This window comes from Trichechus manatus, unplaced genomic scaffold (assembly GCF_000243295.1).
Source record: "Trichechus manatus latirostris isolate Lorelei unplaced genomic scaffold, TriManLat1.0 scaffold00076, whole genome shotgun sequence".
Lineage (NCBI taxonomy): Eukaryota > Metazoa > Chordata > Mammalia > Sirenia > Trichechidae > Trichechus > Trichechus manatus.
This window is the reverse complement of record NW_004444012.1, coordinates 8,742,839-8,756,648: the sequence shown is the minus strand read 5'-3', so window position 1 is coordinate 8,756,648 and position 13,810 is coordinate 8,742,839. Positions and strand designations below refer to the sequence as shown.

General features: G+C 49.5%; 1 protein-coding gene and 1 pseudogene across 2 annotated transcripts in view; both read right to left on the bottom strand.

Annotated features, from left to right (window-relative positions):
- IVD (isovaleryl-CoA dehydrogenase) overlaps nucleotides 1-12,390 on the bottom strand; it is a 17,582-nt gene extending 5,192 nt beyond the window's left edge. The window contains exons 1-7 of one of the 2 annotated variants that reach the window (XM_004380630.2): nucleotides 12,218-12,390; nucleotides 9,360-9,449; nucleotides 9,086-9,137; nucleotides 5,263-5,432; nucleotides 3,884-3,977; nucleotides 3,357-3,493; nucleotides 1,933-2,029 (exon numbers count right to left, since the gene is read on the bottom strand). In XM_004380630.2, coding sequence (XP_004380687.1) covers nucleotides 1,933-2,029; nucleotides 3,357-3,493; nucleotides 3,884-3,977; nucleotides 5,263-5,432; nucleotides 9,086-9,137; nucleotides 9,360-9,449; nucleotides 12,218-12,373 — 796 coding nt within the window. In that variant the 5' untranslated portion in view covers nucleotides 12,374-12,390. Of the gene's footprint in view, nucleotides 1-1,932; nucleotides 2,030-3,356; nucleotides 3,494-3,883; nucleotides 3,978-5,262; nucleotides 6,526-9,085; nucleotides 9,138-9,359; nucleotides 9,450-12,217 lie in introns of those variants that run through there. The other variant, XM_023735130.1, reaches the window with a different exon arrangement.
- LOC111821302 (selenoprotein W pseudogene) lies at nucleotides 662-1,916 on the bottom strand (annotated as a pseudogene).
- Nucleotides 12,391-13,810: the final 1,420 nt, after the last annotated feature.

Below are 13,810 nucleotides of genomic sequence, written 5' to 3'. Positions count from 1 at the left end.
GAGAGACGGCCGCGGATGGGAATGAGAGACGGCCGCGGATGGGAATGAGAGACGGCCGCGGATGGAAACGAGAGACGGCCATGGATGGAAATGAGAGACGGCCGCAGATGGGAAATGAGAGACGGCCGCAGATGGGAAACATGGGAAACGAGAGACGGCGCGGATGGAAACGAGAGACGGCCGCGGCTGCAGATGGAAACAAGAGACGGCCGCGGATGGAAACGAGAGACGGCCGCGGATGGAAATGAGAGATGGCCATGGATGGGGAATGAGAGATGCTAGCTTAGTCTAGAAGCCATCACGCCCCTCCCTTTGTTAAACTCATCCAGTGAACCACTGTAAATGTTGCCGCTATTTGTGACACTCACTCACTCACCCACACACCACACATTCTAATCCCTCTCTGGGTTCCCCTCGAGAAGAAGCCTGAAGTGGGACCTCCCCAGATTCTGAGGGTAGACAGGGAGATGGGGTGGGGAAGCAAGGGAGAGGAGGGCAGCAAGGCCAGTGTGAAAGCTAGATTCCCAGGAGACACACACACACACACACACACAGAGGCAAAAACCAGAGGAGGACAGCAAGGCCAGTGTGACACACACACACACACACACACACACACACACAGAGGCAAAGACCAGAGGAGTCAACCTGTGTTCCTGGCATCTGGGAGACATTTCAGTCCTCCCTGTCATGAAGTGTCTGCCGGGCTGGGCCTAGGTCCCTGGGCTCTGCCTTCGGGGCACGTTACCCTGAGCCAAGGCGGCTTTGATGGTGGCTACCAGTTTCAGAAACTTGCTCTCCACATAGCCACCACCTCTCAGAGTGGACCAACTTCCCTGCTACCATTACTTTAAAGAAGCCGGTGGGCTGGGGCGGGTTCCCCTCACCGCCGATATCCAGGCGGCCAGGGAACTCATCTTTTAACTTCTTCTTGAACCGAAGACACTTTGATTTGTAGCCTCAAGTGCCACCATAAATGACTTGGATGGGGAGAGCTATGACTCGGGGTAGAGACATCAGCTGGCGTGCGAAAGGCAGAGAGACACATAAGGTCTGTGCATGCAGGTTGCAGGCCCCCCCCTTGTTCTTTTTACAGATACCCATAAAGGAACCAGAGAATTTACTCTTCCTCCCAGGTTGAGTCTGCTCTGGTCCAGTGTCATTGTCCCCAGGGTGGTGTTTGAAAGATTCTTTGTCCAGGATGTGAGCCATTCAGTGCTAGTGACAGAAACTGCTGAGCTCCTGGCCACCCTGTCAGCCAGAACACTGGATGGCCTTGGGGGTTGCGGGCAGGAACTCAAGTACACAAAACTGAACAGCACCCACCTGCCTTTCCTGCTGACAGAAGCATCTGCACTGATCTTATCCCTCCATGTTCCCTGTAACTAAAGCACACTTTTTGGGGACAGCAGATCGTGAGGGAGAAGTATCATCTATGGCTGAGGCCCAGAGTGAACCTTACTGGAGGTTCATTAGGTCTCTTTCACAAGCGATGGGTGTACCAGCTCCCCCAGGATGCTACATGGTGTCATTCTATTACACCTTGTGGGAGAAAATGCTCACACTCAAGCTGAATTGCCTTCCTTCCCCTGAGTCCAGCTTCCCTCAGCTCATTCTGATGGTTTTTGGCAACACTAATGAAGAACTCATACAGGCTGTACAGACAAACGTACAAAGAAGTGTGGAGGACAAACTTAGGTGCAGTGTGTTATCCACACAGGAAGTGCCACCCTCGATCTCAATCACAGTCAGGCATACAACTGCAAGGAGGACACATATGGGCCAGGGGACAGGTACGACAGGGGCAAGCCCACAGTCAGCCAACGTCATTGGTGAGCTAACACAGGAAATGGGTGTTCTCAGTCTGAGGACAGCCATAGCAGCATGGGACAGGGTCAGGACAGGGGCTCCCCCATTCTCAGAGAAACTCACCGGGAACCTTGCAGTCTTCAAAGATTAGCTCAGAGGTGTTAGAGCCCCTCATGCCCAACTTGTCCAGTTTCTTGGAGGCGCTGAAGCCAGGCATGCCCTTCACAGCAAACAAAAGGTGGTCCTGATTACAGATGAGCCCTCCCGAGGGGGCTGAGTAAGGGGAAGGCCTCCAGGAAGAGGGTGTCCACCCTCCTATCGAGTCCCCGCACCTTCATGGTGCACCAGCGCCTGCTCTGGACACAGAGAGACAGCTTCACTTCTGGAACCTCCAGCCCTACCAGCCTGCCCTGATGCCAGCCGCCTCTCCTGCTAGCTTGCGTTCTCCCCAGTTCTCATGGGACTGGTTCTTTCCAGTGAAACACCCAGTCACCTGAGCCTTCCTTACCCTCCCTGACTGTTTCCTCCCTCAGGGGAGATCACTTCTAAGACACGCTCAGCAACCCACTCAATTCATGTGCCCCTTGTTTTGCTGCCAGTCTTACCTGAATGAGTCCCATCCAGGATCAATTCAACCACCTGCTTGCTTTGGCCGGGGCTAATTAGATGCAATGTGTGCTGGCAGGTGCCCAGTAGCCTATAAGCAAGACATGTTCCTTCCCTTCCAAGCTAACAAAAGTAGTGGTACACAACCTTGTGATTTCCAGTCTCACCTGGGCCCTGTTTGTTCAATTTTCTTCTCCTCTAATCCGAGTCAGCTACTTTCCCACATCCTCTGGAGAGTACTGCAAACCTTTACAACACTCATTATCACCAGCTCCCCCAGCCCCACAGACGCCTTGGCCCCTACTTCCGCCATGAGGCAGATGTCCCCTTTGCTATCACCTGTGACCTATCCTTACACCCACCACCCCAACTCACCACTGTGTTCTGCTCAGTCTCTCCTACACATCTGTGTCTCCCTTGCCTATTTTCTTTTCTTTTTATATCGAAAAATTTGCTCAGTTTGCCTCCTTAAAAACCAACCCAAACTCCCAACTTTTCAAATCAACTCCTGCTCTAGCTCCCTCCTGCTTTTACTGCCAACATTTGTGAAGGGCCAGTCTTCATTCAGTCTCCACTTCCGTCCACCTCACGCCTCAGTCCCCCGCAGCCAGTCTCCTCAAGTATGACAGCAACAGGCTGATTGCCACATCCAGCAGCCTCTCTTCAGGCCTCTTCCTGGATCTCCTTGTCTCGCCTGGCTCTGTGGGCGGCCCCACCGTTTTCAGACCTAGCCCATCCTCCCCGCACTCCTTAGATTCTGCTTTTTGGTCATCCTCCTTTCAGGCTCCTTCAAAGGGCCCCCTCCTCCTCACTCCCACCCCCACCCCAGAGAGCGCTGGCAGAGCACGCAACATTGATCGTGCTTGTGGTAGGTGGAAGGGAACCATCTCTGGTACCACTGTCAGAAGAACACCTTCCCACACACTCCCACCTAGGCTTACCTTCTCCACGATAAAGGCTGTGATGCCCCGAGAAGCTGGCACAGCAGCAGGATCTGTCTTGGCATACACGATAAGGACGTCAGCATCGGGGCCATTGGTGATCCAGCACTTGGTGCCATTCAGGATGTAATGATCATCTAAGGGCAGCCAGTGGGATGCTTGCTCAAGCTGTCTGGCCTCTCTCAGGCAGTCAGCCCACACACTTTAGGCTGAGCAAGCTGCCCAGTTCTGGAAACCCAGCAGAGGCCACTCCCAACTGATGCTCCATCCCGTGGCTGCTGAGTCGATCCCGACTCATAGTGACACTATATGACAAAGTAGAACTGTCCCTTAGGGTCTCCAAGGCTGTAATCGCTACAGAAACAGACTGCCACATCTTTCTCCCACGGAGCAGCTGGTGGGTTTGAACCGCTGACCTTTTGGTTAGCAGCCAGGCTCTTAACTACCATGCCACCAGGGCTCTGTTGATCCCTAGACCCCAAGAAAGTCTGTTCCTCTGCGCTTTCAGTTCCTAAGAGTAGCCTCACCTTTCTTTTCTGCTTTTAGCTTCATGGAGACAACATCAGAGCCTGCATTGGGCTCACTCATGGCCAGGGCTCCGATGTACTCACCGCTGATTAGCTGCAAGGAAAACCCCAAAGGGCCTTGTTATGACTTCAAAAGTACCCTATGAACCAAAAACTAAGAAGTTTCCTGAATACAACCACTTTGAGGTTACAGAGTAGCAGGGGCGGGGATGTGGAGACCACGGTTTCAGGGTACATCTAGGTCAACTGGCATAACAAAGTTTATTAAAATGTTCTGCATCCCACTTTGGTGAGTGGCATCTGGGGTCTTAAAAGCTACCGAGTGGCCATCTAAGATGATCAATTGGCCCCAACCCACCTGGAGTAAAGGAGAATGAAGAACAGCAAAGACACAAAGAAAATATTAGCCCAAGAGACAGAAAGGGACACATAAACCCGACACTCCGTCAGCCTGAGACCAGAAGAACTAGATGGTGCCTGGCTACCACCAATGACCACCTTGACAGGGAACACAACAGAGAGTCCCTGACGGAGCAGGAGAAAAGTGGGGTGCATAACTCAAGTTCTAGTAAAAAGACCAGACTTAATGGTCTGAGACTGGAGGGACCCCAGAAGACATGGCCCCCAGACTCTGTTAGCCCAGAACTAAAACCATTCCTGAGGCCAATTCTTCAGACAAAGATTAGACTGGACTATGGGACATAAAATGATACTCATGAAGAGTGTGCTTCTAGCTCAAGTAGATCCATGAGACTAAATGGGCAGCTCCTGTCTGGAGGCGAGATGAGAAGGCAGAGAGGGTCACGAGCTGGTTGAATGGACACGGGAAATCCGGGGTGGAAAGGAGGAGTGTGCTGTCACAGTATAGGGATAGCAACTAGGGTCACATAACAACGTGTATATAAATTTTTGTATGAGAAACTAACTTGAATTGTAGACTTTCACTTAAAGCACACACACACCAAAAAAAAATCTTAAAAAAAAAAAAGTATCCTATGGGAGCTCACTCTGATTCTGCTTCTTGCCTGTTCACATTACACCCCTTCAAACCTCTCTCTCAGACCAGGGCATTGGTAAGGTCCTAGGAGAGAAGCCCAGTATCTACAGGCTGAAAATGGCTCTCCTTTGCAAGGGAAGCTAGTCCTCTTTTTCTGTTTCTTAAAAATGCTCTTCAAATGTTGTCCACGGACTCCAATGCCAGGGGCTCTGGCCCTATTTTGAGTTTTTTTGACTGAACTATTTTAAAGCAAATCTCTGGCCCCTTTCTAATCATATTTGGTTCAGGGCAGCAGGCTACGGAAAGCAAGTCTGATTGGCTCTCGCCAACGGGGGACGGGGCCTAGTGGTTGGTGGTTGCCTCTCCACTCCCATTTGCTCACCTTGGGAAGATACTTCTCCTTCTGGGCCTCACTCCCGTTGCGCACAAGTTGGTTGATGCAGAGGTTGGAGTGGGCGCCATAACTGAGTCCCACCGCACCACAAGCTCGGGATATCTCTTCCATCACCAGGACATGCTCCAGATAGCCCAGGCCTGAGCCACCATACTGAACTGGGGGTGGGGGTGGCACAGGGGAGAGGAAGCAGCAGCACAGGTTAAACTGGAACATTGATAAGAATCTTATGTTTACTGGCAGAAAATACACCTCCTTGTAGAACCTATTCCAAACTACTTCTAGCAAGGCCATCAGGTTGACTCCGTGGACTGTGCTTAAAAGCTCATGGAATAGGTTTCGCCTGTTGCTCCTTGTCCTCTGACATGTGGTTCAGAAAACAGTCATTGCAACTCTTGCTTTATACTGGACGCACCTCTTAAAGTAGGCAAGAGCACCCACTCTTGAGAAAGTTCCGGAAGCACAGAAGCAAGTGAATAAATGAAGAGGACTTGGAATTTAACAGAAACGCACTAAGGGGAAGGATCCAAAACACTAAGAATGGCTACAAAGCAAAGAGTGTGGGTGCAAAAGGAGAAAGGAGGTGAGCTTCTCACAGCACGGGTCTGGGCCTAAAGACCCGGGACTCGTGAAAGGAAGAGGGGAGCCACATCCTGAGAGAGAATGTGGGGGTGGCTGCGCCGCAGAAGGCAGGAAGGATGCTGGTAGGGAGGTTCTGAACTCCCCATAAAAAGTAAGTTGGTACCTTGGAAGCAGCTGCAAAATTAAAGTGCCTGGGTCATCTGGTACCAACCCTCCACTCCCAAATCATGCTGTTTGGGTGAACCCTGGCTGGGGTCTCTGCACATGCTCACTCTGACCAAGAAGCCTGGGTAGTCCTAGACTCTAGGGAAAGTGGGGCAGACCCCACAACTCCAGGAAGGAAAGCCCACAACCACCAGGACATCCTGCAGAAACCAGAACTCATGTCCAGCTTTCTTTCCAAGGTTCCCCCTTGAAAGGGTTTTCATCTGATTTCTAACTACTTCTTCCTTACCTTAAATGTCATCCGACTAGAGTCATTTTTAGAAGTTCCTAGTGCACTGACCTTCTGTTAAGGGTATGGAAACATTTGGAAAGGAGAGTGATGATGGCTGAACAACAAGATGAACGCGCTTAACATCTCTGATGTACATGGAAAAAATGTTGATTCTTGAGCCATACTGCAGTCCTGGACCCCAAGCTCCTTGGGTCCCACCCATGGCTGGTATTCTGTAAGTGTGGACAATGAACTCAGCTAGCGAATTAGCCTGTATTTTTGTACTTTCAGTGATCACATCAACTGCTATTTGAGCTATTCATTCACCTAATGTGTGTGTGTGTGTGTGTGTCTGTGTGTGTGTATAAAATTTTCAAAAAGGTGAATGAGAGGAAAGCACATAAACTCTTGGCTGTTAGCGTCATAAAACTATAACTGATGGTTATAGTTTTATCTGATGGAAGGGTTTACAAATAAAGTTATTTTTTAAATAAAGTAAAAGTGAAAATGGCAAATGTTTTGTTACATATATTTACCACACACACAAAAAAGAAGTTTCCAGCAGCATCTCCCTCCCTACTATTTCACATTAAGATGGTCTAAACTAATTTTTAAGTGGTTTCATTTAATTATTACAGGTAGTCCCCGACTTACAACAGATTCAAGTTACGATGAGCCGCACTTACGACAGTCTGTTTGGTGTTTTTTGGTACATATTCTCTTTAGTAATGTGTTCTACATACACATTACTAAAGATTTGCTGATGTTGTCATGCTCAGATGTGCACCTGTGGATGTTCAATGTTATGATTTATAAAGGTACTGATAATAAAAGGCAATAATAATGAAAACAAAAAAAACAAATGACGTATTCAACTTATGTCAGAACCAACTTAGGACAGACTCGTTGGAACAAAACCCTGTTTTAAGTTCAGGGATTACCTGTGCTCATGACTCAACTCAAATCTCAGGAACTGTCTTCCAAGTGGAGTCCCTGGGTGGTGTAAACAGTGAACATTCTCAGCTGCTAACCAAAAGTTTGGAGGTTCAAGTCCACCCAGAGGTTCCTCAGAAGAAAGGCTTGGCAATCTACTTCCAAAAAATCAGCCATTGAAAACTCTCCGGAGCACAGTCTGACTGTGACACACATGGGTCGCCATGAGTCAGAACTGACTGACAGCAACTGGTTTTTTGGTCCTCCAGGTGGCGAGGGGGATGATGTAAGGAGCAGACTGTCTTCCACCTCCACTCTGATGCCCAGAGTGGATACAGGTTGAAGCAGGATGGGCCGTTCAGGCTGTGGCTGGTGCGGCCACAGCCTCATCTCCTTACTGGGCACTGCAAGCCGGGCTGGGCCTCTGCTTCAGAGGCCAGCACCTGAAACAGAGCCCACCAGCTCCCTGCCTTCACCCCTTGGAAGCAAGTAGTGAAGACCCACACGGGATACTGGGCAGGCTCAAGATAGACTCCTCCCTCCCCCTCCACCATCTGCTACCAAATGAGCTCCAGGGCCACGCTGTAGGCCAAGGGCACAGCTAGTCTCCATAGGGACACGCCTGACCTGAGTGTTCCTGCCCAGAGGCCACTGGTAGGGCAGAGCTTAGGGCTTAGGGGAAGCATTAAGACTGAGGTGCTAAGACAACCGTCTTATCTAAAGTTTTCCAAAGTCTCAAACAAAATTACCTGGGGGAGCTCATCAAGCATGCAGAATTCAGAATACATTAAGAATGTAGTTCACTTGAATCCAAAGTGATTCAATCCAACTGAACTACGCTGACCTCATCTTTGTCTCCTTGACCATCACTGCTAAAGAAATAGAAGCGTGTATTCTTCTGTGGGCTGACAGTCAATGAGGGCTTCTTCAGTTCCAAGAGAGAGGGAGCTCTGGGTTTCTTTGAGCATGATCTTTCTTTTCCTTTCCTGTTTCTTCTTGGAATTGTGTTAATCCTTTCATGACCCATGGTACATATGGTATAAAACAAACAAACAAAAAAACCCACTGCCATTGAGTTGATTCTGACTCATAGTGACCCTATAGGACAGAGCAGAACAGCCCCATAGGGTTTCCAAGGAGTTGCTAGTGGATTCAAACTGCTGATCTTTTGGTTAGCAGCCGAAAACTTAACTACTGCAACACCCGGGCTCCACATATGGTATACCACCTACTTTTTCCAGCTCTCAGGTTCTTTGGGAGTATACTTTTACCACTGAAAGTATTTGCTATCCTCCAGTGGGGACTTGCATAATGGTGAAAGGGGAAAGAAATGTTAGTTGAAGCAAAACAGCTGGGGTATGAGACTTGCGAGTGAGGTAGTACAACTAGGAAGTATGATTAGGTAAAAGTTTTCTCTTTTGGCTTTTGTACCTCTAGATAAGCCTTGTAAACATATTTATGGTTTCCTGTGTGACAGTTAGGCAGTCCTGGTGGATTTGGTTTTGTTTTTTTGTGTCATATTTGGAAAACCAGAGGTTGCCCAGGTAACCTAATGGAAGGTGCCATGAAAAACATCAGCAACCAAGTCCAGAGGTACAGACTGGCAACTGCTAAGTATGGGTTTGAGAACCTTAAAAGTTCTGTGATAACCACAGAGTAAAAGACAATATTTCCCCAAATCCATATTACCAACCAAAAAAGTAAACACACTCCATGACTCAACACGCTTACACTAATGAAAACACACGATATCAAAAAAAAAAAAAAAAAAAAAAAATTCAAAGCAGAAAATAATTGAAAATAATTGAGGGTTAAAAGGCACACAAGAAAAGTTCTCTTTAGGGAGAAGATGATACTCACCAGGGGCTGTGATGCCCAATACTCCCAGGTTTCCCAGCTGCTTCCAAAACTCCTGTTAACAGAATGGAGTGAGCTGTGAGAAGGCAGCCGGTCACAGGTGCCCGGCATATTTGAGCAATGAGACCTCAGTGCTTCAGAGAAAGCAGCTACATTCTTAGGGAGGCCTCACTGCCCAGAAGACCGAGTGAGCCCTTGAGGCAACAGTGCAATTCCCAGCCTAGCCCAGCTCCCACAGACTGCCCCACTGCCCCCAGGCCTGGGCCTCACAACTCACTCGAAGTTTCTTGAACTCGTTGCTCTGATCAATCTCCTGGGCCTTGGGGGCCAAGTGCTCCTGAAGAAACTTAACCATGGTCTGACGAAGCTAGAGTGAAAGAGTTAGACAGATGCTGCTGAAACCAGTCCATGATGGCGCTGACGGCGGCCCTGCACTACTCAGGACACATTCAGGGAAAGAGCCCAGTCTTCCAGATCTCAAATAACCTCACCAAACAGCATCAGACTGAAAGTTAGAGGCTCCATTAGTTTAGGTTTCCTCAGAGATGGTCTTCACTCGTCTCCCTTACATAAGATAATTCAATGTCTTCCCCTTGTACATAGAATAAAACAAGCTAAGTTCTTCCCCAGGCCTAAGAAGCCCTGCATGAGCTGACCCCTGCTGACCTCTCCAGCCTTCCCCAGTACCTTTCTTACCTCCTGCGGTGCAGTGAATTACTTAATATGGCCCTTCTAGCCATAGTCTTTTTATCTCCCACCAATGACTGGGTGGGACTATGCAAATAAGGTGCTTGTGACCCACCAAGGGGACTGGATGGCTTGCTAATAATGTAAATAAGGTGCATGGCACCCTTGCGGGGGTGGGGCCATGCAAGAAGGTATATGGAACCCTGAAGAGAGAATTGGTCAGTCTTGCCATCCTGCTAGGCTTAAAGGGAGACAGGGGTTGGGCAGGGGGGCGGGCTATAATGTGGAAGACAGAGGCAGCAGAACCAGGACAGAGAGGGAGAGCTGTTAACACTGGAGACAGTGAGAAGCAGCAGCAGAGGCAGCCAAAACAGGAGACCAGCAGGAGACAGTGCAGGGTGTTTCCCGGCCCACAGAGCAAGAAAGCTGAGTGCCTTTGGGCAGAAGGCTTGCTGACAGAGTACGAAACCTCTGGACACTTGGTGGAGCTAGGTTTGCCAACCAGCAGGAGACAGTGTGGTGGGCTTCCCACCCACAGAGCCAGAAAGCTGAGCTCCTTCGGGAGAGGCTTACTGGCAGAGTGGGATACCTATCAGCAGAGCCAAAAGAGCTTTATAACACCTACCCGATGCGCAGAGCTGAAAGAGCTTTGTAACACTTGCCCAAGTAGGGCAGAGGCCGAGGGCCCGAGAGAGGTGCGCCTGCAGGCGTGGCTGGGAAGAGGCTGTCCTGATGGAAGCACTATATCCTGAGTGTTCCTGAACCTGCATTGTAATCTGTTACTTCCCTAATAAACCCCATAATTGTGAGTTTTGTCGGTGAGTTCTGTGGAGTTTTTGCAATGAATTATCGAACCCAACAGAGAACTACAGAGTGCTGTGGGAGGGACGGTTGGCGTCAGAGTTGGTAAAGATGGAGAGAGGAGCCATGTCTGACGTCTCCCCAGGAAGAATCAGTCTTGGGCTCTTGACGCTGATCTTGATTCTCCCTCCCCTTGTGACACCTCCTGTGCCACACCGTTTTTATAGCTCCCTTGCTGTGCTCCAGCCACTTCCCTTTCAGTTCTTGGCAGGCAAGCTCTTTTCTGCCGCAGCCTTTTGATAAAGGGATTGCACAAAACAAACCAAAAAAACATCCAAATCCACTGCCTGGGGTTATACAATGAGAGTAGAAACTACTCTTGGCAGGAAAGCTGGCGAATAAGGCATGCTTTTGGCCGAGGTGATTCAAACATGTTGATTTGCTGATTTGTAGAAACCGTGGTGGTGCTCTGGTTAAGCACCTGGCTGCTAACCGAAAGGTTGGCAGTTCGAATCCACCAGCCACTCCTTGGAAACCATATGAGGCAGTTCTACTCTGCCCTGTAGGGTTGCTATGAGTTGGGATCAACTGGATGGCAACTGGTTTGGTTTGGTTTTGTGGGCTTTGGAGGAGCTCTGGTGGCACAGTGGTTAAAGCGCTCAGCCACTAACAGAAAGGTCAGCGGTTTGAACCCACCAGCTGCTCCACAGGAGAAAGAGGTGGCAGTCAGCTTCCATAAAAATTTCAGCCTTGGAAACCCTGTGGGGCAGTTCTACTCTGTCCTATGGGGTCACTATGAGTTGGGATTGCCTCGACAGCAACGGGTTTGATTTTGTTAATGGGCTTTGGAGCCCCTGAAAGGCTCATCTACTTGCCTAGAGCCACAGGAGAATCCCATTTCCTGGGAACTCTCTCCAGTCTGCAGAGTGAACACACACCTCCCTCTTCAGGAAAGGCAGGGGTTCAGCTCCATTTGTAAACACACACTTCAATTTCTTGTTCAACTTTGTGTTTTGATACCTCACGCTGTGCATTTCAGAGCCTCCCCAGGTGAATATTCGAAAACAATTCTCTGATGATGAGGATCAACCAGGTTTAATTAACAGAGCCTTAGCCAGTGGTCAGTTATAAGTGGACTTCATACAGATTGAAGGCCCTTTTGCCACAAACAGGAGTCCCTCGGTGGCGCAAATGGTGACACGCTCAGCTAGTAATTAGTTCGAACCCACCAGAAGCGCCTTGGAAGAAAGGCCTGGCGATCTGTTTCCGAAAGGTCACAGCCTTGAAAATCCTATGGAGCAGTTCTACTCTGCACACATGATTCTGCAACCGGTCAGAGCTGGAAGCTCCTGCCAGGCCTTCACCAAAACACCACCAGTTTCACAAGCGCGTTCCTCTCCTAGCTATTCCTCACCTACCTCGGCCCTCCTCTGTTGGCTCAAATCTTTCCTCCGCAGAGGTGAGGCTGAGGGCACAGCCCTGGGTCCAAGTGGGAGAAGACCAGTGCCTCACCTCCCTCCGCCCCGAGCCCGACGGGCGCAAGCCGCGGCTGGGAGGGCGCTGGGCAGAAGAGCGCGGAGCCGTCAGCAAGGCCGAAGCGGCGGGGGCAGGAGGCCTTTGGGCTGGGAAGGGGGTCCATCTCCCTACCTGCTTCTGCTCCTCGCTCAGCCCGTTGATCGCATCGTCCACGGGCAACACCGAGTGGGCCCGCTGGGAGACGAGGCCGGCGAGCGGCGGCAGCTGTGGCCGCCGCAGCCCCCACCTCCCAACACGCCAGCCCTGACGCCAAGCGGCAGTCGCCATTTCTGCTCACCACCGCCAGCCGGAGCTACAATAGAGCCGCGACTCCACCAATCACCAATCCCCGCTCAGGGCCCAATTGGGGAGGGAGGGTGGGTCTCCAGCAGCCTATCACCGCTCGGTGAAGGCCGTGCCGCCCACCACACAAGCCAACCGGGGCCGCGGGGAAGGGGTGCACGCGGGAGGAGCTGGTCTGCCGGCGTCTTCCCTGGTTTGGGTCTTTTTTCGTTTTTGTTCTAATTTTTTTTTATTGTACTTTAGATGAAGGTTTACAGAACAAATAGTTTCTCTTTAAACAGTCCGTATACATTATCGTTTTATGACATTGGTTAACTGTTACCGCAATAACGCGGATTGGAGCTGCCTGCCGCAACAGCCAATTCTGAGACGGGGTGAGGTGAGCAGCAAGAGGTTTATTATATGTCAATATATAGGAGACAGAGGGGAATAGCTTCCTCCAAAAAACCCGTCTCCCCCACTGGAGATCGGCTGAAGGCTTTTATAGGGACAGGATTAGAAGTTTGTGTTAGTTTCCCCTTGAGGTGGTCATGTCTCAGATGAGTTAATCTTCTACTGGTATTCTTGGGGGTTATCTGGTGACATCCTGGTTTTTCTTGTCACAAGATGGGTGCTTTGTTCGGTTTTCATCCTTAGGTCATTATCGCTTGTGTTCTACCCTTCAAGGAGGAACATCTGTTAAACCTTTTGTAGAAACTGGAGCAACAAGATCATGAGACAATGTGGTGGTTAGCAATGGGGAGTAAATAATAGTGAACCAACAACCCCACGACATGTCAACACTCTCCCTTCTGGACCTTGGAGGACTTTTTTTTTGGTGAAAATATACATAGCCAAAGTTACACTATTTCAAAAGTTTCTACATGTACAATTTAGTGACATTGATTACCTTCTTCCAGCTGTGCTGCTATTCTCACTATCCTTTTCCAAATTATTCCATCACCATTATCTTCCACTGACTGTCCCCTAGGCTTCCCATCAAACCTTCTGAGTTGCCGTTGTCAATTTGATCTCACATAGATGAAAGTTTGCAGAACAAATAGTTTCTCATTAAACAGTACACATATTGTCCTATGACTATGGTTAACAACCCCACGACATGTCAGCACTGTCCCTACTCAACCTTGGGTTCCCTATCACCAGCTTTCCTGTCCCCTCCTGCCTTCTAGTCCTTGTCCCTGGACTGCTGTGCCTCATTAGTCCTGTTTTGTTTTATGAGGCTGTCCAATCCCTGACTGAACGGTGTACTTCAGGAGTGACTTCACCACTCAGCTAAAAGGGTGTCCGGGGGCCATACTCTTGGGGTTTCTCTAGTCTCCTTTCGGCCAGTAAATCTGGTATTTTTTTTGTGAGATAGAATTTTGTTCTACATCCTTTTCCAGCTCTGTTCAGGACCCTCTGTTGTGATCCCGGTCAGAGCAG